Genomic DNA, 25,537 nt, shown 5'->3' with positions numbered 1-25,537 from the left:
AAAACATCTCCCCACCTCCCCACCGTGTGCATTGTTTGCGCCTCTCATCGGGGTTTCACAGGGAACTCTCGATTACCTCCAATAATGGCGAGTGCTTTCAAAGGACTTCCCCAATCTTTCCGCTAAAAGGTTACCTATAAATGCAATCGATAGTATAGGTGGGAAAACTCAGAAGCAGAGAAACAGGAAGCTAGCCATTCACCGAGAACAACAGAAATGAATAAATCACGTTTCAAACATTTTTACAGTGCGGATATGTAACGTCAGGATGCACAAGGCACTCGAAAGTGGGAAACTTCATACGGTTGAAGGACAGGTAAAGCATTTTTTTTCAGTCTCTATTAATATTTTCAGGAAGCTGTGCTAGGGTCCCCTTCCAATCAGTTTTAATGAACCAAAATGCCACCCTCAAACCATCCTGCAAAGACGAGCAGCCAGTAAAAATACAAACTGTAGGGAAGTGTCTGTAAATTCAGCGCAATATAACGAAGGAATCTCCCTCATTTTTCTTTTACTCACCGAGAACCAAATAAAGCAGAATTAAAAGCAGGAAAGTGCATGCAGCGCTCACCAGGTCTCTTAACGAGGATATTTAGCAAGATGCAATGTAAAAATAAGAATAATGTCAGTCATGGTTGCAGTCCAATGTACAAATGAGATATACCTCCCCAACTGGAGGTTCCGAGACCCACATCTGCTAAGCAGAAGCCTTGCCATAGACTGCAGCTTCTCAAATGAACCCAGACAAGCTCCAGGATACACATTCCTAACCGAAGCAAGGTAAACAGCTGGAGTGGCCCCGTTTAAAAGAAAACATGCAAAACTCCAAAAACTTTTATGTATATATAAATATCGTTTAACAGTGCGAGGATTTCCCCTCTGCTCCCATTTTTACCCCCTTTCCTCTCTGGTTTTCATTCACTCGAAGCCATAAGTCAAACAAAGTTAGAATGCAGGTGCGGGGGGTGGGCAGTTACCCTCTTAAGCTTAAAAGCTCCGTTTCCCTAAGGTATAAATCCACTTGCAAATCCTTCTTATGTTCAGAGATGTAACAGAAAGCAACATTTAGCCAACAGCCGCTAATCCAAACAGTTCTCTCAATCCCAGCCATTGTTTAGACTGAACGTGTTAGTAGCCCTTCCTGGTCCTTCCAATTCACCACGCCAAAACATTCAGTTCAACAACAATATCTTTCCGGGGTGTCCCCTTCAAATCCCGTCTGCCACGTTATTTTTTTTTAAGCTCTCGCGGAAAAAGAATCCTTAAAGCGATACGGCTTGATGTGGGCAACTGAAGGCCGATTTTTACAAATAGAGTTTTCCAATGGAGAACCACCCGCTACGTTCTGCGCGGGGGGGTGTATGTGTGTGTGTTTGGATGTGTGTGTGTCTGTGTGTGAGAGATACTGGCGTTTGCCCCGGCTCACTCTGCGTCGAGTACCTCCTTCAACCACACAGTGGCAGCACTGAGTACACTCCACTTGGCGATAAATAATCCGACATTCACTGCGGTTGCAGTCAACCAGATACTGCAATGCAATGCACACGTAATTCTTTATCAGCTCGGAGAAGTGGGGGGGGGGGATACCCATCGTTCTGAACACATAAGATAATTGCTTCTCATCTTTAACAACTGAAATGAATATTTGAAGATATGCAATCCGAAATATTTTCCTCCCAGAAAACCATTTTAAGGAGACGACACAAAATGGTCGAATCACACAAAATTACGCACTCTTACGAAAATATTGCTTCGCCACATCCCTCCACCTATACCAGTTCTGAGGATAATTTTCTATTATTTCATTAACCTGCTTTTCTCTCACATACACAAACACTCCCCCCGTCTCCACCAAACAAAAGCTGCATTTTGTGATTCTGAAGTAAGCTTCCTTATTGCATTTAATCCTTAGTTATCATTGAGGAACAGGCTGCATTTCAGGACTTTAAAAAGCTCCTAATGTTATCCAGGCACCATACGATATACGTGACTAACATGCTCTATTGTACGTTCTTCTTCATCTGAAGATGAAGTAATCGAGTGCATGCATAATCTATCCTCTGACGTTACCGGAATTAATTTTCCACCTAACATCTAAAATGAAGCGATAAGTTCCTAAACTCTCTATTTACATCGACAGATCTCATAGCAACAACAGCCACGCATTAAACACACAAAAAAGTCAAAACGCACCCGCTTTGCTAAAATACACATCTTAGAAGCATTCCAACTCTTGCCTTTACTATCAACGCAGCATTTAATGAGACGGTTTCTAAAATCCCCCGCGGCTTCAAAAAATACAGGTTATTCTTAAGCAAATGTAGCTGCAGCCGAGCTAAAATAGCATGTCTACAGGCTCACTAGCAGCTCTGGTCTGTTTTGATTGCGCCCGGCACAATCCAGGAAGCTTAGAGAGTCAATTGGCGCAATCGCACCTTTGGCGGATCAACATTCTATGTCTAATGTCTAAAGATGCTGCTTTTCCAGGTTTGTCTAGTCTAATGTTATAACAGGGGTTGCTCGCTCATGCTGGTAGTTCTCTGAATTTCTCACCTTTTTAGGTTCTGGCTTGCAGGAGTCCCTGCTACTTTGACAGCTGTCGCTTTGGCTGCACCGGAGACGAATCGCCCTCCTTTTGGTGCCAGAAGAAGCAGGAAATTAGCCAGGTTCCGAGTTGAAAATCTGCCACTCCAGCGCTTGGAATCCAATATGCCACACCTTCCGGCGGAGGAACTGGAAATTGCCATCCAAGACCTGCGTTCTAGGCGACTGCCTGCGCTGAACCTCCATCCACCCGGCTCCCTATTGACTTACAAAGGACAAATGAAAATCGGGGGTGGTGGAGGTGGAGGGGGGGGGGGCTGAAAAGCCAGAGAGATCCGAAGCAGGACAGAGCTGAGCAAAAGAATGCAGCTCTATTCTCGCCAGGGAAATTATAAAAAAGTTCATGTTCACGGTTGCCATCCACATGACCATCGGCAACCAATGGAGGAACGGAACCACTCATAAAGTTGTATTGCAAAGTTGTAAATTTTCATAAACAACAACGGATTTATGGCTCTTTCCTCCTCACTAAGAAAGAGGCAGGACTTAGAGAGGCGCCATTTTACCAGAGAGGCAAGCTCTGGATTTTTTAAAGGACCCACAGCCTGGACAATTTTTGAATTGTATTTTATAATAGGGGGAATATTAAAACTATGCCACACGCTTTTAACAGAGCAGCAGGAAATCTGCCCTTATTCACTCACCACTCTTATTTATCTTATTTATCTCTATACACACACACACACACACATGCACTCAGTTTTGCTTTTAATGAATAAAAAAGGGGCGGGGAGAGAAATTGCTCGTAGGAGAAATATTTTGGGAATATGCTATGGAAATAGGTTCTATACATGTTATATATTTGCTGATGGCATTGTCGTTAATTCCGTGTTCTGGGGGCTACCGTGAACCCTACAAACCGCGCCTTAAAGCGCCTTATAGTCATTGCATTCCAGAAATTTCAGTGACTTCCTCTCCAAAGTGCGGACTATACCCGCCTATATATACCTCGGGAGATGCTTTTGAAAAACAAATCGTGAATTAGTTAATTAGGACCTACTTCGAAATCAGATGTATGTATGTATGTTTTCCAAGGAATCAGTAGACTCGTCTTAAGCAAAATCTCTCTTTTGTATCCCCATTATACCACGGGGAAGGAATTCTGATTGGAATCCATGATATTTCCGCCAAGTAATATTTGGGTTGCTTGCTAGGTGGCTAGCAGCCCCTTCGCTCATTCTCATATATAAAGTAGATCACTGTGAGATCAGATCTTAGTAATTATATTAACATTTATTTCCCAGTACCAGGTTGAAAGAGTTATCCTTAATTGCTTTGGATTGTTTTGTGTATATACTTGGGACTTTCGCATTTGGGTGCGGGTCTGCATGCGTGCCTAGATGTATATATAAATGTTTATATAGATATGTAACTTTTAATTAAAAAAAAGAGAGAGGATATTTTGTCAACAAGCATTTTTTTATTTCTGTGTAACATAAAACACATCGAACGTGGGCGATACACGACAGCACCTCCGAAGAGTATTCACGCAGACGCACACACGCGCGCACTTTCCGCCCCCTTCAATTTTAACACGAGATACCTCAATGTTCACAGTGAAAAACACATTGTAACGTACATTTTATGAATAAAGTTTACCCAAAACTTTCAAGGCAGAATTTATTTATACAGAGTTGTCAACGTTGCTTCATGCTACAAAGTTTGCCTAACCGAGTACAGACTTCTCAGCGGATGACATGGTATATTTATCAATGAGGTCCAAGAAAATCAGAAATGGCTCAAGCCTCCCACGATCCAATATACAATATTCGTTCATTGTTATGAAAATTAACGCTGTTTCAGACTTAACACATTCTGGCAATAGGGAGAAGGTGGCTGAGAAAAGGTGTATATGGCCAGTGCTTAAATTCACGTCTTTTTTTTTTTTCAATTTGTTGCTTTGTGTTTTGTTTTGTTTTTCAGTTGCATCAAGCAGAATGGTAGAAAACTCAAAAGGGAACACTTAATCGGCCATGAGCAGAGCCGCACAAAAAGGACGAGATGAAACCGCTTTGTACAAATCCATTGTGGTGGTTTAACCTCCATGAAATTCGGCCTAGCGAAGACTTGTGTGACGAAAGCTTACATTGCAGCATATTGTTTCCACTTAATAACAGCCTTAGAATAAATATATTATTATTTAAAAACTTTAAATTATACTCAACAACACCAGGCATCAAATCCTGTGGCGGACTTGGGAAGGCCTCCCTTGTCAATTGTTTTCCCCTCTTATACCTTCTGCGCTACGCTTCAGGTCCTAGAAGGGTGTCCGCTTTAAGTATTGTCATCTTTCCTTTTCGCATTAATAAAATACAGCATAATTTTGAAGATAGGTAGGCGGAGCTAGATAATAGGTAGTTTTGGAAAATAGGTAGTACAAATCACTGCAGCTGAGTGTAGTGGTTTAAGTCATTGTTATCTCCCGCATGGAATTCAGAATTCCCCACCCACCCCAAATCCTTCTTCAGGTTATTTTAAACAAAGAAACAACAACAACAAAAATATAGTAACTGGAAGTACATCGATCCTCAGCGTAAATTAGGTAGTTTGAGTGTGAGCCTAATGCACTTATCCCTTAGCGATTGAATGGGACCAGTATAGTCAGGTAGTTTATTTGGAAGTTAAACTATATGGGACTCCCCCAGTGTTCCCCCCCTTTTTTCTTTTTCTTTTTGCCCCTTATTATGTGCAAGTTACGACACCCCCCCTCCCTTCACAAATACCAGGTCGGGGAGAAAAATCTATCCGTCTATCATGTAACAAATAATAATAATAATAATAATAATACAACAGGTTTGGACATTCACAGCCAAACTGGTCCGGGTGTTCAAGTGATAATTTTACTCTTAGTTTACACAGAGCTATGTCTCGGGTGCTCTGGGAATGCGGAAGGGCCAGTCGAGGTGAACTCACCTCTCCCCCCCATCCCTTATAATTGGAATTCGCGATTGCAAGGGTCTCCTTTTTAAACAGATTTTAATTATTATTTGAAGAGAGCGTTTACAATGTCACGTGCATACAGAAGACGAGCGCTGGGCTCCGGCGAGCAAGAGCCCGGGAGACAGGGGGGTGGGGAGTTGTCCGTTCATTCCGCTTCCTCTTCCTCTTCTTCCTCCTCCTCCTCCTCCACTTTCTCCACAGAGGCAGTAGCTGATGTGCTGTCGTTGGCCGCCGGGGCGCCGCTGCCCCCGCCGCCGCCGCCGCCAGCTTCTTCTTTATGTTCCTTCTTCCATTTCATGCGCCGGTTTTGAAACCAAATCTTGATCTGCCTCTCGGTCAGGCACAGGGCGTGGGCGATCTCTATCCGCCGCCGCCGGGTCAGATAGCGGTTGAAATGGAACTCTTTCTCCAGCTCCAGAGTTTGGTAACGGGTATAGGTCTGACGCCCTCTCTTCCTATCCGGACCTGAAGAGAGGATTTGGGGAGGCCGGGAAAGAACCACCAAAATTAGAGGACCAGGAAATAGTTTTACAACAGCTGGCAAACAAATGAAAAACAAATCCTTCCTATTTCCTACTCTCTCTCTCTCTCTTACACACACACACACACACACGAGTCCCACCCCCACCCCAATAAATATATATGTATATATATCTCGGAAAGGGACTGCAGCAGTTCAATCCTGCTCATGCCTACTCAGAAGGAAGCTCCACTGAGTCCAGCAAGGCTTAACTTCCTGGCCAGTGGGTAGAAGCTGACCGTCCAATTCTGAGACACGTCTACTCGGAAGCAAATCCCATTGACTTCCTGCACAGTATATTATTAAAAACTGAAGGCTTAGCTTTCCCTCAACTGCCCCGGGCAAAGGCGACAAGCCGGGAGAGACTGGGCGAGTGGAGGAATTCGGGTTTTAACCGTGTAGTTTAAATAAATAAATCCAGGCGGGAGAAAGAGGGCGATTGACTGAAAGCAAACTCTCTCCGGTTTGCCCGCCACATTCCAGACTCTGGCGGAAGTCAAAGCGGTGTCTGGAACTCAGGGCTCGCTTTTGCTCTCAGTTAAAAGGGCAGGTCTTCCTGTCCTCCTGCAAAATTAACTGCAGGTTCGGATTTGCATCGCTCCAATAACCCCTTTCTTTATTGACATGCCTACCACTGACCGTTTATATTTCTTGCGGTGGGTGAGATAAATAATAGGGAATCAAACGTTTTCGCTCACTCCAAGAATAGAGAGCTCCATTCCTATATATATATATACACACACACACACACACGATACGTCCCCCACCCCAGTCCGCACCCGAGACTCTTCTCTCACTCAGCATTACCCCCCCCCCCAATCCTTTGCCAGTGCGGGCGAGGAGAAGCGAGACTCTCCCTCTGCCATGTCTCCGGGCACCTTCGCCACCACCCTTTCCATATTTCCCTAGGGCCCCGACCAAAAATTCAACCCAACGCTCCCATTCCATATCGGGGGGGGGGGAGAGAAAGAGAGAGTGAGAGAGTTAAATAAATTTACGAGGCTAGAACCCATTAATTGGGCAATAAAAAGTTTTATGAGACTCATTTACATACAATGCCACGGGCTTTCTGCGCAATGGCGCCGCTTGCTCTAATTAAAAGCAGGCAGGCAGGGCAGGCGCGCGCGCGCTCCTTGCGTGGAAGTTGCCCCCGCACCCGCGTGAAAGTTGCCATTCGCTTGCTTGGCAGCGCTTTCAATCCAACGGCCCCCCCCCGCCGCCGCCTTCCCCTCCCGCATCTCGGTTTTGTCCCCCCCCCCCTTCCTTCCTTCCTCCCCCATACCTGAAGACCTCATCCAGGGGTATATCCGGAAATTACTCTCCGCCTGGCTGTGCAGGTTGCTGTCCTCCGCTTTGTCACAGCTGGGTTTGGTTAAGTCATTGCAAAGGACGGGAATGTTCTGATCAAAAGAGGAGCAATGCAGGTTGTAGGCATCTGAGCCCAGGCTGTATCCGGAAGAGAACGGGCTTTGATATATGGTGCTGTTCACGTTGTACAAGGCAGGCATGGAGGAGGTGAACGCGCTAGCGCCTGGTCCATAGCCGCTTCTCTGCGAGTTGGTAGCAAAGGAGCAAGACGTGGGCTCCGCATTTTGGAAAAGAGAAGCAGCCCCCGTCGTATATTTGCTAAAAAGAGCGTTCACATAATACGAAGAACTCATAATTTTGACCGGTGATTTGTGGTCCGGTAGGCTTCCGTGTCGGTTTTACGAGGTAGCGTGATATATGATAACATTACACCCCCAGATTTACACCAAACCCCATTTTCTTTTGGACTGAGCTGCCTCCACCACGTGACCAGTCATATGACCCCATCCTCCAATCTCCTCCTGCATCACAGGTGGTATAGATCAGGGTGGCTCACTAGGTCCTATGATGGAAGGGGAAGAAGATCGAGCCGATGCCTGGCCGATTCGAAGGCGAGGGGGAGACGTGGCCGCTCGGCGGCTCCAACGGGGCCCGGGTTCCCGGAGCGGCTCCGGATAAAGCCGAGGGAGCGCCGAGATCAGCCCCGAGGCGCAGAGGGAAGCTAGAATAAGAAACGTCAACCCAGTGTTTTGAAATACACATTTTCCTCTTTGCATCTTTATCCTCAATACCCCTTTTCTCCTCGTCTTTTTTGTTTTTTTTTTAAGGGGAGGAAAAACCATTTCTGTTCTGCTCCTCCATATACCCCACTCCTCAGTCATATTTCCTGCAGAGCTGGAAATAAACCACAAACACAACCCTTAGTTCCCACGTATGCTTCCTGTTTGTTTTTCTTGTTTCTTATCTCTCTCCTTTCAGCTCTTCCATATTCCGAAAGGGGAGGGGTAGAGCTGCGGGAGGGAAAGTACATTTAAAAAATAATAATACAAAGGCTAGGTGCCCATAAAAACACCCCCATAGTAAAAACAACAGCCACCATTATGCAGGATGTGTTATCTCTGTCTGTCTATCTCAAGTGTGTGTGTGTGTCTGAATGAATGAATGAACTGATTTGGCAAATCCTTCTGTATCCTGCTCACATTTATTTTTCCTCAGGAAAGGAAAGAGTGAAATATTTATATGGGAGGCTTCCCAATTTGCTCGCAGATTTATTAAGATATTGACAGACATATTCGGCTAATCGCTGTTGGCGAGATGAGTGAAGGCTTGCTAAATACGTGTTCTATCATCTCTCTCTCTCTCTCCCTCTTTTGACAAATTCTCTTCTTCGGAAACAAAACACAAATAGAGAAAGAGCACAGGATATCTAAGGGAGGACGGATGCGTATCTTTCCTAAAAAGAAAGAGAAGGAGAAGGAGAAGGAGGAGAAGGAGGAGAAGAAATGAAGGCATGTGTCTACTTTTGCCTGTTCCTCTTACTTCAGGAAGGTTTCTATACAGGAGAGATTTTTGTTTTGTTTTGTTTTGTTTTTAGGTGATAATGCAGCCGGCCTGCCTTAACTAGTGCGGATTTCTTCTATCCAATAGCACGCATATTTCAGCCCCCTCCCCCAATAAAATGAAGCAGTGGGAAATAAAATAAAAACAAACGGACTTTCAGCACCTCTTATTTTTTAAAAAAAATAATCGAAGAGATTTGGGATGCTGACTCAGGTTTCTTTGTTTCATCCTTGCTTCTTTTTTTCCTCCCCCGCCCCCGGGGTAAATAAATACCTACCTCTGGCTTTATGTGGCGGTGTTGGTGGTGGCGAGAGCGGTGGCTTGTGTGTGTGTGTGTGTGTCCCCAGATCTTGGATAAGCCAGCTCCTTAATTTCTAAACACTCGGCCCCCACCAAGCAATAAGAGGACACGCCATTGAGGATGTTGCGCCCTACCCTTCCTTTAAAACGGATCGTAAAACTAGTTTCCTTCCCTCAGACGGGGGAGTTTTGGTAAAGACAGCTTTTACTGCCCTGCTATATTGCACATCATAAACTGGAAGGAGGACAATGAGATTGCCCCGGAAATTCTCCCTTTAGATTATAGAGTTTGGTATCCTGTGTGTACAAAGAGGTTCTCACCAGTTTAAAATTATGCCTGGCCCATATTTCGCAGGGACCCTTCAGAGGGGAATATTTTGGCAAACCATGGGAAGGAAGGAGAGAATGGGGGGGGGTCCTCAGCTAAGGGGCCTGAGGAGGCCCGGGTGCAACAGGGGCCTGGAGAGATGTGTTGGTGTACAGTTTTGGAAAGGAAGAACGTTATTATCATGAATTCATCTTCACAATCAATGATATGGACTGGAGTCGGTCCTGGGTGCGGAGACCGTCCCTGTGTGGATGCCCTTCGAGGTTTGCTTTGCTATTCCTGGGAGAGAACAGGCTGGTTGTATCGACAGACGCCTTTGGTTTTCATTCCGACAAGATCGGTCTACGCACTAAGATGGCTGTCAAACCCAAAGGAAGAAAATGTGGGGGTGGGGTGGGCGAGAGAGGCGCGTGGTGCAAGATTGCGGGGCTACAGTAATAACACGCCCTCCAAAAAAAAAAAAAGAACCAAAAAAACCAAAAATACCTTGAAATTTTAAGAAAGAAATAAAAGCCTCCTGAGAAGGGCTAAGAAGTTAGAAGGGAAGGCGAAGGAAAACCTGCCAAAGACGACGAGCCAGATCAAAGAAGCGGAATTAGACGGCATTCTGCCAATAAATTGCTACTCTGGTGACAACGCAGCCAAGATGCCAGAAGAAAGCAGCAGCAAACAGAACCGACAGTCTAGACTTGGGTATTGATAAGAGCAAGACAGAATTTTATCGATGAGTCTTTAAAGGACACCGTTAAGTGCATCTAGCTTTGAGCCCCAGGTCTGGGAGGATCAAACCACACACTGCTTTCTTAGACGTGTGTGTGTCAGCTCTGCTGGGATTGTATAAATATATTTTAAAATCGCGTTTGCCTACAGTCACTTCTTGGAAACGCTACTTACATTGAGAAGACCATCACACACAAGCCCCGTTGTCCAAGGCCTCCCCTCCAGGAAATAGGGCGTTTTATAATAAAGACCCGGGAATAACCCTCGCGAAACGGAATGTCCCTTCGCAATGAGCTCCAAAGTATAGACTTCCAGTATAAATAGCAAAAAATAGGGGGGGATGATGATTATTCACTTCTAAGCCATGTTTTCTGGACATATTACCGGTACATGAATGTGGAAATTTAATGGTGTCCAGTTTTAGAAGATGCCTCTATTCTCCATCCCACTTAAAAATAAAAATAAAAGATATGTTGGGATGGATACTGCTTAATTATTTAAAGTTTTCCCTAGGTCACTCATTCCATCCAAAGTGCCCTCTCCGCCCCCTTAAAAAAAAAATTGTAACATAGAAACTGCTGCTTTCTAGGTTTCTCTAAACAAACCTCGTTAAAAAACAACCACCACCCACCGAATAAAAAGTTAAAAACAACGAGGATGATTTAAAAACACACACACCAACTGGTCATTCATTCTGCAGGGTGGTTTATTGTGGGATCAAGCAAATAATTTTCTGCAATTTGTACTTGGGGTATTATTCCGCTGTTTCAGCTGCTCTCTTCTTCCTTTATTCCCTCCATTGATCACCCATTGTCCAAATTACTTACAACAAATGTATATATTCGTGTTTGCATTTTACTGTAGCTGAAGTCATTGAGGACGAGCTACATTAAAAGTACACACGAGACAATAAGACTTTACATTAAAAAAACTGCCATGACCAGTCATTCGTTCATATAAATGATATTTTCTACTGGTGATTTGTATTAAGTACAGTATGTGTATGTTCCATCCTAAATAAATGCACAATAAATTTCCAGTCTTCTTTAGGAATCAGGTTGTTTGTTTTATCCTCCTGGATTCCTGTTAAGGAATTACAATGAAATACCTTTGATAATCACATTTAGTGGGTCATTTGACTGCTAAACGTTCTTTTTCTTTTTCTTTTTGGCAGGGAAAAAAGATGCAAACTTAAAGCATTTCCCCAATAATGTTATTTGTCTTTCTTGGCTCTTAATTTCGGTACATTAGGTACACATTTGTGGTTTGATTGTCTTATTTATTCACAAACATGGAGTCCATTCATCTATCTTCGGTATGTATGTTTATGTATACTGGTTCATATACTAATCTATAGAGCCTTAGAATTCAAAAGTGAGGGAGAGGTATACACACACACACATATACATATAAATGTATGAAATAGTAAATAAAATGCCATAAGAGTTCCAGACAGGATTCGTACAGGCATCTCAGTCCTGCGGTGTATTAGAACTGTTATCATCTGCACTGCATAATTAAACCGGGTCCCACAGAGATGAAATTGCTTAAGGAAGCGAGCGGGAGCATTTAACTGCCGCAAAGACATCTGGTGAAGAAATTCAGTGGCCGGTAAATAATTTTCAAATTAAATTTTGTTGCCGAGCCACCAACTTAGAGCCTCTGTTTTAGCCCGGTGAAAATAACGTCGTTTCCGAAGGATTCTGGCCCAGAGCAGAATGGAACCAATTGGCTGAATAAGAGATTAAGATGGAGCCATCCATGTTTAGCATTTCAAAAACTCGCCCATTGCATTGTGAAAACTGTTTGCTCGTAATAAATACTTTTTTAAAAAAATGATCGGAGCATTTTTAAAAATAAAAATAAAAAAACTCACGTCTACCTGTGTGTTGTTGTTGTTTTAAAATACACACTGAGCATGTTTCTTTCACAACTCTGCCGCGTTTCAATCACCAGCGTCCGCATTCCAAGCGCTTTGAGATTCCCGGCTATGAAAATCGCTTATGCGGCCTCAGTATAGCGTAGTGCAGTCCTATACAGATCTACTCTGAAGTAAGCCTTGTTGCATTCATTGGGGCAGATTCCCAGGTAAATTGCCTTAGCTATGAACGGGTTAATACAGACGATTATATTGTGTGAGAATATCTGCTTTGACTTTGTACGTTATATCCTTACTCATGCCGTTATGCATTTTCATTAGTCGATTACATATATATACACGGGGTGTTTAACCCAAATGTATCTGTATAAGCTTAAACTGTTTAAATATATTCTCACTGTATATGTGTTTGAGACATACACTCATGCGCACGACATATTATTTGCTCTTACTGCTGTCAAATTACCAGCACAGTATTCTTGAGGCATGTTTCAAGCTGAGAGGGGAAAATACCAATCTGTACAGAACTGACATGATACTAATACTAATACTAATAGTTACAAACGGAGAAGTTCACCATTGGAGTAATTGACTTTAAGAGTATAACATATTGAAACACGAAATACTGAAGCAGTAAGGTATTCCTTTTAGTAGTGGAGACATATATAATATCGCCTTTTGTTAATATCAAATCAGGAGCTTCAAAACCGAATATGCTGCTCCTAGAAAGTCGACATTTTAGAATTTTTTCCATTGGCTTCATGGCGGAAATCGCCCTTGTTTTCGTGGAACAACACTGCCATCTGCTGTTCTGTCCTGGTAATCGCAAGCAATAAAATAGGTGCAGGAATCTTACGAACGTGTAAACATAGGCTGATATCTACCCCTGCAAACGCTTCAGTAATCTACTTTGCCATGCAGTAGCAATTATAGAAAAGGTTCCAGCGGTATATTCATTAAAGATAAACGTTCACCTTACAGCCTACATTTCAGAGGGGAAAGGGCTAATAAAAACCGAGCTATTTCCGCAGACCCGCTTTATCTAAAACAGCCAGACAAAACAAATGAAAGGGCTTTTGTAGAAAATCTTAATTGTGGCTGGACAGTTGTAAACTCATTAAGGGCCGAATTCCAGACAGTTTGCAGACCTGCCATTTATTACGCACTTCCAATGCGGATTCTTTGAAGTCCCCACTGTCTGCAACAACAGAGGGCGTCGCAACATCCCAAACCACTGGGACAGGCATCAATTAGAACTCCCCCCGCCCTTGTTTTTGCAGACAAGAACTGCTTCGCTTTTTGTTCATTAAATGCAATTGACCAGAGATTTCTTTATTTTTAAAAATAAAAATTAAAAAGGCCAAACACACACACACACAAAACTCAAAGTGATTTTCCCTGCCTCTCTGAACCTTCGAACATTTTCAAAGCCTCAGATACTGAAAGTTCTTGCCTTCAACCCTGCAGCATTTTACAGCCCATAAACGGTTACAGCCGTCATTTTCTTTTATGGCACACTATGGCTCTGAATTTTCTTAACAGTTTCTTCAGCTAAGACTTGTTAGCTGGAAGTGTGCGGGCTTGTTTGTGCCTTTAAAATAAACTCTTCTGCAATGAGCTACAGTGGAGTCCCTGTTTGGTCTTGTGCACAATTCTGCTCTAACTGGTATTTTTTTTTACGGGGGAGGATAATAATTTCTGAGCGAGGAGCCGAGCCTGCCCGAGGCACGACTAAACTCCCAACTAGTCAGAATTCCTTTTATTGTTCATCCGTTTGGACTGCCCCCACCCCCCACCCCATCGCCTGCATGTATTCGTTAAAGTGTTGGTTAATATCCATCACCAACACCCCTTTGCCAACCAGCCCAATTTTCTAACCTGAACTATAAAAACAACAAAACCTTTCTAGCGTCCATTGTTTCCCGATAAGCTTCCATCCGTGGCTACTTCAAATGCGGTGTGTTTATTTCGCGGGCGAGAATGCACCGAAGACACAGAAAGCAGCTGAAATGGGTTTTACATTGGGAATGCTTTCTCTATGAAGAGACATGGATGAAATTTCATACTCTATGGATTATTTGCTTCTGGAAGCCAAGTTGATTTTTTAAATGTGAATTGAAAAGAGGGGGGGTGTTTACTAACTGGATTATTCCTGCAAAAGGTCGCCGAAATTTTGAAATGCTGCTTTGCTTTATGTTTATCAATTTGTTATTATTATTATTATTATTATTATTATTATTATTATTATTATTATTATTATTATTATTATTATTATTTCTTCACAGCATCTTAACTAATTAAAGACACCCACACTAGCTACTATCCTTAGTTTCCAGACCAGGGTTCTGTACACTCATTGGATAGCCTGGGTGGAACATCCGTGGCCTAGTTATTCCACTGCCTTCTTCTCCCAGATTCCACTCACGTTTTCGTTTGGGAGAAGGATTTGCCATGTGAACCATAATTGCTTGGAAGTTAAGTTCCATCAAAATGAGTGGCGCTTCCTTTTGAGTAACAGTGTTAAAGGATCAGTGTTAGGATTTTGATTGCTCTCCAAAGGTAAAGATGGGCAGGTTTTGCCTTCTTAATAATCTTAAAAACAGCACAATATTTTTTTTAAAAGAATCAATATATATTTTATTTAGCAAAAAGTTAAATATCATTCTGGACACAACTATTTGGTCAGTAGGCCATGAGGTAACTATTGCAAAATATACAGTGTAGCTTCTGCATAAACATAACGTCCAGGACTTTTTATGTTAATAATCGATACAAATCTACAATAACCAAAAGGTAGGGTTTTTTTTAGAGTGTATAATTTATTATCAATAAAATTAAACTTCATTACAATAAGAATCAATTAAATTCGATTAAACTCAAAACGTAAACCATAGGTAGTTACCTTCTTTTTCACATATAGGTATAGCTCCGTTATCTGAAAATTGCTCACGGGTGCAAAAACAAGATTCAAGCTAGCCTGATTATTAAGGGTTTCTTTCTTTAATATATAGATTATGATATATACAACTGACGAAGACTGTACTATATATAGATAGATAGATAGATCAAGTGTGCATACGAAAATGAATTGCTTCAAAAGAACTGGGGGGATCCACAAGTCCTTGGCTATCCCAGATCATGCCCCCACTTTTGTGTTTAAAAGCTGGGATAGAAATGAGCGAACGAATTGGTTCCCCCCCGGTACAATCCAAGGTTCACTGTCTAATAATGATACAGAAAAAGGACTCCTTACACTACCGAGCTATACTCTATGCAACCTTTATAATAAACAACCTGAGTTCAAATTGAATCCTAGCTTACACAATCACATCTGGTACAGCACCCAAGCACAAAAAATTGAGTCACAAATATAATTACCACAATAAAACACAGTGTTCAAGTATTAGGAGCAGACCTCTCTCTGCCGCGCAAAGAGCAAATAAAATTAACTACGTCGACTAACCTATACAGTCTGTAAAGAATTGTGCATTAAAAAGGTAGTTTCTTTCTTTCTTTCTTTCTTTCTTTCTTTCTTTCTTTCTTTCTTTCTTTCTTTCTTTCTTTCGTGAAGGACAGGTAGATTTAGACAAGCCAACAGATCAGCCTTCCGAGTTTAATGCCCCCCTTTCCTTTCCTATGATTAGAAAATGATAAATCTGGGTACCTCCATAATAGCACCGGGGCACAGCCATATCTCCCTGCACGCTGGCGAGATACATTCAAGAGCTGAATTGGCCAAGTACAAAACAACAGCAACAACCCCAAGTGGGGGGGTGGGAAACCCCAAATAATATTATTAATAATAATAACAACACATGAGGCCTGGACACAGTCTCGGGGTATGCTGGGAAGAGAAGAGGGGAGGATTGTGTTGCGTTGCGCTGGAGGGGGAGATTTTTGCTGTTTGGAACGTGATTAAACCTGGAAGCCGAGCATCATTCATCCTTCGCTCGGTCTTTGTTGATTTTCTTCATTTTCATCCTCCGGTTCTGAAACCAGATTTTCACTTGTCTCTCGGTTAAATTCAGGAGCCGGGCCACTTCGTACCGTCGGTCCCTGGTGAGATACATGTTGAACAAAAACTCCTTCTCCAGCTCCAGCGTCTGGTGCTTGGTGTAAGGGCACCGTTTTTTCCGAGTGGATCTCGCGTGCAACCAATTCGCGGCCGGGTTGCCTGCAAGGAAAACGACGCCAAAGAGGGTTAAGTTGGCGAAGGACTGAACCCCGCACCAACCAACCCCCCCCCGCACTGCTATTATGACTGCATCTCCACCCCATACGCACACAAACAGCACCTCCTCCCACCCCCACCCCCAAGCCACCACCTTCCTTTTGAAGAGCATGGATGCCCTGATATTGGTGGTTTACGACATTCCTTTCCTTTGGACAGACATACAGGATGGGGTCAGACACAATGGACTCCAAACTGAGACACATGGAAAAGGTCACGTAGAATTACGCGTAGTAGAAAAAGAAAAGGGGAAAAAGGGGGGGAACCCCACTGGCCACCTCCTCACTTCTTCATGGTGTTTATATAAAGTGTAATTTCAAAGCCTGTCTTTGCTGCTTTACCCTCCTCTCAGCCAAGCCCCCTGATTTCTCTCTCTCCTCTCCCCCTCCGGAAAAAAAAATAGTGCACAACCCCTGAGAATAAGTGTCATACTGAAAATGTTTCTCTTTCCAGTTCTGACCTTCTCTTATATAATCGCTGGGCGCTTTCAAGGAGATAAGGGAACACACCCACTCGGCCCTCTCTTCAGGCTAAGCCTGGCTCGCTTAGTTGGGAAGAAAACACCCACTCACACATTTGCATTTGGCATTATTTGTCGTGCCTGCACTATTGATCCGGTAGCTCGGTTCTAAAGGCAAGCGAAGGTGTTAGCAACAAGCAAAGGAGTGGAATAAATAGTCGCCAAAGAGAGTGCTAAAATGAAGTTAGGGGGGAAACGCACCACACACACACACACACACACACATGCACAGTTGTCGTTCTTGGCTTTCCTAGCTCAGCTAGTCGTCACAAAGGGATCAGATTCACATCCAATGTTTTGTTTTTCCTCGCCTCTCCCAAGTAACTTGGGTTGTGCGCGACCACCACCCTCTCACGCCCCCCCCCCTTACACCGCCCGGCTCTCTCCTCCCATCCCCCCAATGTGGCTTTGTAGCTGAAGCGTGTGCCCAGGAAAACACGCTGGTGACGCGCCCCTGCACACTGTTGCGACAAGGGAGGTCACGCTGGACTTTGCTGGCACCTTGAAGCTGAGAAACACACACAGACCTAGCTGGCTGCATAGACCGTGAGCCTACAAAGACTCTGGCACCACCAAATATGTACATACACGCGTATATGCATGCGCACCCATATTCCCATTTTACGCACACAATTCTACACACAGAGAGATAGAGAGAAGCTCAGCGGTGCCGCTGGACGTTATTCTATGACCACAGAAGCCCCCACCCAGTCACCCACCCAGCAGCCATTGCCGCATAGCTTACGGTAGACGGTGGCTCTCGACACCCAGCCCCCTACAACGCCCACCCTCCTCCCGCCCAAGCCCAGGCGGATGGCACTTACTTGGGTCGATCTGGGGCTTGTCTCCGTTCGCCTCGCTCTCGCCATTGTTTTCCGAGAACGCGCCGTCGTTGCCTTGCTTATCCCTATCAGCTGGAGGAGAACCACAAGCATAGTCAGTCAGAGAGAGCGCGTGCGTGTCAAAGGTGGTACAGTCACCCCTCCTGGCCGTGAGCGGTTCAGGTTTAATGCCGTAATGCCTGCTGGCCGGCAAGCCCGGGAAAGACAAGGAGCCCGGCATGGGCTCCAGCCACGAGCGCATGTACCTGCCGTCGGGCGCTGCCATTGGTGCCTGGTGATGCACGTACGGGTGGTACACGGTGGGCACATTGTTAGCGCTCGGCGGGTGCACGGCATTCCAGGAAGTGCTGAAGACGGACGTTTTCGACTGAAAGCTGCACGGGGTGAACTCGGGGTGGTCTCCAAGGGTCGCCTGCCTGGCCGGCTGACCTAGGGATGCCGAGCCATAGCGGGACTGCACCAGCTCCTCGCTGTCGTGGATGAGGAAAGAGTCCACGTAGTAGTTGCTGAGCGTCCCCGAAGAAGACATAGCCATCCAAGCCAAGCCCCAGCCCCAGCCCCAATGCAAAAAAAAGGAGAGGCAAGACCTGGCGAAATTATGAAACTGCAGATTTCATGTAACAACTTGGTCCTCACGAAGAAGTACAGTCACCTAATAAGTTGAAGGCTGCCTGTCAGCCCATTGGCTGCCTCGCGTCACATGGCCGGGCAGCAGAACAATAAAGTATAAATCAGTCCGCAGGCTATTAATGGGTCAGTGTTTTCCCGTCATCATTTTTATAGCAAAGCCATATGTTTTTATGCAAAGGGGTAGACGACTTGTACGGCAGTATTTGTTTTAATTGTGGCTGATCGAGATTAAAAGATCAGAATTTTGGGTATGGCCACCTTTCTAAAGCGGACTATTTTATATCATAATTAATCATCCCATCAATGGTTCGTGTTCCTTGCAAAAAAAAAAAAAAAGCCAAGTCTCTCTCTCACACACACACACACTCACTCACGCGCGCACACACAAAGACAGGCTACCCTCCTTGTGATCGGAGACCTTCACATAAAATTATACAATAATTGAAGCAATAAAAAAGCAAAATAACATTGGCGGCATACTGTATTTAAATATATATTTATTATATTTCATAAGGAGTTATTGTTTCGGGAGCCACGGGGTTGTTATTAAGTCAGTAACTACGAGCATATTCATTTGCATCGCTGTGTTTCACAGCAGTAAAAATTTACGAGTGCCTGGAAAGGTTAAATTATACTATTGTGTTTAGTTTGGGAACTCACTGTAAATAATACTGTGCCGTTGAGTTCAGAGCTAACTGGGGCTGGCAGGGAAAAGTCAAATCCAACACGATTCCCCTTTCGAAAAGGGAATCTGCCTTCTCCTACAGCCCACCGCCTAACAGAGCAGGGGGATAACTGGGGCTGGGGGCGAGAGATCTCAAATCGATATCGAAATTTGCATCTTAATCTGCACCTCCGATCTAAGCGTTCTGGGACCCACAGCCAGGAATCCCTCACTGTGGAATCGGACCCACAACCAGGAATCCCAAACACCCACCTCCTGGCTCCTCAGTAATCTCTTTCTCTGCACATCCCCCGAAATAATTCCAGCAGCAGAATAAGGCAAGGAACCGCAGACACATTTAAATTCCGCCACAAATACTAGCTTTAACCTGCAGGTGTGGGAGATAATTACCCTTCTTGCTATTTTTCTTTTCAATAATATTGTGAAATTTTTATCAAGAAGTTATTTGATGCCCTGTTATTCGATGCTGGTTTGACAACTAGATAACTTTTATTAAATTATTATTATTATTATTATTATTATTTTGGTAAAAGGAAGAGCCCAAGTCAAGAGAAGGAATGCAGAAGAGAACTTTTATGCGGGAGAAAAGCTGAGCGGACACATCCACCTCGATCAAGTTGACTGCGGCGGGGATCCACGGCCACTGGGCATTTTCTCCTCTCTCTCTCTCTCTCTCTCTCTCTCTCTCTCTCTCTCTCTCTCTCTCTGAAGTGTAACTACACATTCTGTCAAGAACCGGATAAGGCACAGCTATGTTGGAGACTGTGAGTGTGTGAGACTGTGTGACTGTCTGTGGGTGGGGAAGGAATACACACACACACACACACAACACAAACACACTCACACACTCTTCACGACAATTAATTCCTAAGCATGCATGGAAGCAAAATAGGAGCAAAAAGCCTGCCTGTCGCCTCCCTTAAAGGGGCACCCTCTTTCGCCCTTGCATTTTTATGCAGTTATCCCCGCTGGCGGATCGCATTCCCGAGCCGTCGGATTGTAGGTGCAAATAGTTATTTACTCTCTGGCACGTTCTTATATGGCTTCTGTAAGCGGCGGAGGGTTACCGCTGTCTAGGAAAAACAAGGAGAAGGTGATACGGTTCTCAGATCAAGTCCAGTGTTGTGGATTAAAGTTATGACTAAATGGTGGATTGTCGGTGACAATTGCATTCATTGTCTTTCTCCGGAGGATTCCTACACCTTTTTTCCCCCTATTTATTTATTTCTCTTTCTTTCTTTCTTTGGAAAAAATATGCTGTGTTCTGCTAGTGGGAGCAGGGGGAAGAGAATAAGGATCTCTGTGTTTTATTTTTTATTTTTTTAACTCTTAGTGAGGCTAGAGACCGGGCAAATAGCAAGGAAACCGCGTGCTAATGAAATTCGTCTGTGAATATTGTGAACGCAAAAAGTATGGTTCTCATTAGCTTTACATCACGTCAGCGTTCTTACCCCTTTCATACTTCTCCAATAGCTGAGTCTTGAGAAAAACTTAAATTAGCAGTCAGTTCTCTCTCTCTCTCTCTCTTTTTGACATAAGGTCCCGAGATTACAAGAAACAATTAATATTTCACAGATCCTCAGCAGGAACAATTTCGCAGGGTCCTTGCTGGAAATCTCTTCCCATGCCTCAACAAAGCCATTTCTTTTTTTAAAAAAAATGTAGACAAATGTCTTCCTATGTAATTACAGCTAAAGTATGTGATCGCCTTAGTGCAATATCCTCAACAGGAGGGAGGAGGAAAATATTATTATTAGTCGGTTTCTCTCCTGGAAAGACGGAAGTCTTACGTCATTTTTGTTTAAAATCGAGAGTCAGCTGTTGTGAAATATGCTGGCAGAACTTCCTTCCTCCTCGAAGGAGAAAAATAATCTTAACAGCAGGATTCCTAAATGTTTTTATGACTTTTTGGGGTTTCGGAAGCGGTAGTGACTTTTCATTCCGGATTAAGCCTTTGAGAGTGGGAAACAACGGGAATGATCCAGCTGCAATCCCAGGCACGTACTACAGAGTAAATCCCATTAAGCTCAGTGGGACTTACTTCTGGGTAAAATTGCAGTCTAAGGCTGCAGTCTCTTTACCCAGTTACCTAGAAGCGCCATTGAACTCAGTGCTTTTGAGTAGACGTGTAGAAATTTGAAATGTAAGGTTCGCGTTACAATAAAGGAATAAACATTTCACGGGCTCCCTAAAAAAAAAAAGCTGGCTGCTGAACCATTAAAATTAAAGAATTTAAAGAGGATTTGTTATATTCACCTTCGAAATGATAGAAAGGGATAAATACAAAGTGCTTCGCATGTTAGCTTCGCCATTTTCTTCATTTGGTGCAGGTATTGTATTTTCAGTATAAACAGGAATCTTTTTTAATAGCTCGGTTTTGTAGCTCATATAGCAAGCTGACTTCCATTTAGTGACAAATAATATGAAAATGGAGAAAGCTTCCTCATTAGCTGAAGTCCTGCTTTCTTTGAACTGTTAATTACTTGCAATGAAATAGGCTTCGGGTTGAAATAAGGCGGCTATCAGTCTTTGGACATTACCCTGAACACATAAATTTGGGACTTACTCTCGAGTAACTGTGTGCAGAACGGTAGCCTTTACATATAAACAAACCCATATACACTGACTCGCCCATTTCGGGAAATTTTCTCCCAGGTTAAAAAATGTTATACTTATCTCAACAGTATTTATTTCAAGTTAGTGCGCATATATGGCCGCAACTTCAGATTTTTAATAACTATATCTGGTTACACACACACACACACACACACACACAAAATTAGGTTTTAACCCTTGAATCTACCTACCAGACAGATCAAAGGGTTATAACTGTGTGCTCACACTTTATTTACTTATTTTACAGAGTTTGAAGTAATCAGTATATTCCTAAACATATCTAAGCAATATAATTGACTAACGTCTCTCTCTCTCTTTCTCTCTCTCTCTCTCCCCCCCCCCCACGCACACACACACCTATTCCACCCCCTTCTCCCTCTCATTCATGCACACATATATGAGTGTACACACAGAGACATATAGAGATTTCTCTCTTTTTTTAAAAAAGAAAGTAGTCCAAATAGGATTTGGATAATATTCTGTAGGAGGTAATGTACTGCGCACTGATATGGAGAATTCCGGGTTATTGGGTTTCTCTGTTTTGTTGTGTTTTTAGCTTTTAAATAAGGTTTGCTTGAGATAAATGACCAAACAATCGTCGAATGATTCAGAAGAAGCACAGACTTCATACAGAAGGCTGGCCATTGTAGCTGCTTGCATGCAGCAATGCCTTCTTTCTGTATTCACGTGGTGGGAACATGTACGTCCTCTAGATCCAAGCCGTAGGCACGTGCATTCGTGCAAACACAAACACAAATACATACATAACCACACAACGTCCATAATATAAGGAGTAATGCCCCCGAAGCACTTATGATGTGAACTTGCCGTTTAAATTATTCAACCATGGCAAAGTCTCCCCCCAAAAAAAGTTGAAGGGATGGTGTGTGTTTGTGAGAGGCAGATTTAAACAAATCTGATTTCTCCAGCCCTTTTAATTGTTCTCTGAAACGTTCGGAAACTTGAAGGGTGGGGGAGGGGGGAAGAATATAAAGGATATTCCCGTGCGTTTCCCAATATCCATGCACCCGTACCCACCCCAGGACATGGAAGGGAGAGGTCTTGTTCATTTACAATAGCCGTAAACAATGTGTGTATCCGGTGTAAACAAGGCTCTGCAGCTCCTTCGCCTCTCGCTGGGCTGCTGGGCATAAAAGGCAAGGCGACAGCACAGCACAGCGCAGCCTCGAGCCCGAGCGAGGTCGCTGTTGCTTATTCCGCCTCATTGGAATGCAGGCGCCCGGACACACTCCAATAATGATCGTAACCGAGGCCTTGTGAGCTACAGAGAAATCCTGGGGGTCCCCCCTCCCGAGTTTTTCTGCCTCCCCGGGCTCCCTCTTTCCGCCTCTTACGCCCTTAGGGTCTGCATTCCCTGCAGACATTGGAAGGACTGTTCTAGCTTCTGGGTAGGGGGAGAAACAGCAGAGAGAGAGAGAAAAAAAGAATGATTCTGAAGGCCACCACTGTAAGTAAAGGGAGACCAAGGGCTGTGTGTGTGTGTGTGTGTGTGTGTGTGTGTGTGTTTGCGCAAACGGACGGGCGGCGAGACCTCATAACACAATATAGCTCAATAAAATATAATGAGAGAGAACCAGTAAGCAGGGCTGGAAATTGCTACCAGATTCTCCCTCTTTACAGCGGAGTAACTGAAACACACCCAATACACAGGGAGGGAAACAGCAGTGCAACAGAAATTTTGGCGAGTAATGCGGATAATATCACCAGCAACAGCAGCGACAATAATCAAAGTATCCAATGATACGGATTAGACAATAAAACCTGGACATTCCTAAACTGGCAAAGTGCACCTGACCTTGAAGGAAACCTGCATGGGAAAACCCGAAGACAACCGATCCTAGCTAAGCTTGAAGGTCTCCTCCAATATCGCCTTGAAACATTTCCCCCCTCTTCCACCTCGGCTGAAATGGATCAATTGAGGCAGCCGGAAAGGCGCGGGGTTTTTCGGCGCGCAGAAGGCAAGCCAACGGCATTGGGACTTAACGCCTGCCGAGGAAAGGCAGCTTCCCAGATTTCTTCGGTAAAAGGCGGTATTTATTAGTATTGTATTGCTATTACTACGGACGGACTCCGGCGCTTATTCTTATTTCTTATTAGACCCGGTTGATGATTTCAAACTGAAGTAATTAAGGCAGTTTCGTGCTGTAGAGAGAGATTGAGATCCAGCCCCAACAACATGAAACTACCTAAACCACCGACCAGTTCTCAGCCTCCTAATTAAGAGGGCTCCCCACTGCCGCTTTCCTTAGGAAACAGGATCCCGCTTCGAATAAATATGGAGAGACACCAATGCCCAAAAGAAACAGATTCCAAGGGGGTGGGGTGGGATGGGGAAAGCCCCCTTCCCCCTGCAAAACCGAACAGCAGCAAGACCTCACCCTTCCCACCGCCCCCCTCCGCCCTCTCCACCAAAGTCTCCATCTCGGTCTACAAACTTTCCACATTCTCTCTGTGTTGTTGTTTTTTAAATGAAGTTCTTTCTCTTCTCCTGGACCCGCCAAATCATTAAAAACGCCTTTGTGCCCATTTTGTAGCCACTCCGTTTAATCTTACTCTCTACGTTCCATCATAGTTCTCTAACTTAGCCACGGATCGAATTGGGGACGATGTATTTTTAAAATGCAACTTGGAGAAATGGGGCAGCGGGGCCAGGCAGGCCTCGAGAGGCAATAATCCTTGTATACAGAGGCTATCGAAGACGATCAAGATGCGCGGGTTCAAAGTCTGGGGGGAGGGAAATGGCTACACAGCCCTTTCAGGCTCCCATCACCACCGCCTCCACTCCCACCCCTTCCAATCTCCCCCTCTCTCTTCGCTCCCCACCCGATTTGCCTTTGTCTGGATTCTGGAGCTGATCAACGTGCAATGATACAGACAGAACCTTAAGACCAAAACATTCTCCCCTTAAGCGCACCCGCAAGCAGGCAGGTAGCGAGGGGAGGAAAAAACATGGTGGAAAAACTGATCGATCAAGGAGAACAAGGCTCAAGATCCTCGTTCCCACGTGCTCACCTTTTCAGAATCGCCTTTTTGTGTGTGTGTGGGAGGGTGCATCTAGGTATTCCTCTGGAGTTGAAAAGTGCTCCGAGCGTCTAGTGGGGTAGTTTTGTTTGGTTTAAAAAATAAATAAAATAAAAGTGGATCCTTCCTCATGAATTAACCAGCGAGTTGTTTTAATAAAATAAATAAATAAATAAAGAGAAGCCCAAGTCCTCTAACTTTGCAAATAAGTAGCCCTTGGCTTCCTCTGCCTGTGCAGCTCCTCAGTCAACTAAAACCACTCGTCCAAGACAGCAACAATCCAGATATACTAGCAAGTCATAAAACTGAACAAAAGCCGACAAACCTTACAGCACCATTGCTATATGGCCCAGACAAATTACGACCGTCTAGGTAATATTTAAATAGATTCCTAAAGTAATTGCAGGGGGCTCGGGCAAACTATTCCTGTTGTAAAAGTTCTTGGAGATCTGAAAGTAGGACCATGAGAATAAACAGTCACAAACGAGGTATCTTTTTTTTTTTTTTAAAGAGGGTGGTTTCATTCCATGCCTTTTATTCTTCTTCCAAGAGAAACATAAACAGCGTCTCCATTTTGTCCTGTGGGTTCCCCCCCCCTTTACTTCCACGCAGGGCAGCATTACAATTAATTGTTTTTAAGGTAAGGAGGGGATGGACGAGAGATAGAGCTAACATCGAGAATAACGCTATAGAATGCTTTGCTTGCAACAGTATCGGCATTTTAATAATAATATTAATAATATTAATATTAATAGACATTTATACATATTCTGTATTCATAGATATTTTTTCTTTTTAAAAAAATCTTCTCT

The 25,537-nt window shown here is 43.9% G+C and overlaps 2 protein-coding genes across 2 annotated transcripts; both read right to left on the bottom strand.

Moving 5' to 3' along the window:
• Positions 1 to 5,460: 5,460 nt before the first annotated feature.
• Positions 5,461 to 7,814, bottom strand: HOXA7 (homeobox A7). Its single transcript, XM_033164976.1, is given in 3 exon segments — positions 5,461 to 6,009; positions 7,347 to 7,733; positions 7,736 to 7,814. Coding segments are annotated over 3 exon segments (771 nt in total). The 5' UTR covers positions 7,800 to 7,814; the 3' UTR covers positions 5,461 to 5,689.
• Positions 7,815 to 14,910: 7,096 nt separating this feature from the next.
• On the bottom strand, positions 14,911 to 18,713 carry HOXA9 (homeobox A9). The gene is made up of 2 exons (XM_033164972.1): positions 17,735 to 18,713; positions 14,911 to 16,333 (listed from the first exon to the last, which is right to left on the bottom strand). Exons 1-2 carry the CDS (start codon positions 18,285 to 18,287, stop codon positions 16,095 to 16,097), a joined length of 792 nt encoding a protein of 263 aa, XP_033020863.1. The 5' UTR covers positions 18,288 to 18,713; the 3' UTR covers positions 14,911 to 16,094.
• Positions 18,714 to 25,537: the final 6,824 nt, after the last annotated feature.

This window comes from Lacerta agilis, chromosome 12 (assembly GCF_009819535.1).
Source record: "Lacerta agilis isolate rLacAgi1 chromosome 12, rLacAgi1.pri, whole genome shotgun sequence".
NCBI classification, from domain to species: domain Eukaryota; kingdom Metazoa; phylum Chordata; class Lepidosauria; order Squamata; family Lacertidae; genus Lacerta; species Lacerta agilis.
Note: the sequence above shows the minus strand (reverse complement) of the source record. Positions and strands in the feature narration are given on the sequence as shown.

Excerpts from the sequence above, each read along its gene's own strand:
- HOXA9 (XM_033164972.1), bottom strand. The coding sequence starts at position 18,287 with ATGGCTATGTCTTCTTCGGGGACGCTCAGCAACTACTACGTGGACTCT. Across the intron at positions 16,334-17,734 it reads CAAGCCCCAGATCGACCCAA|GCAACCCGGCCGCGAATTGG; the intron begins GTAAGTGCCATC and ends TTTTCCTTGCAG.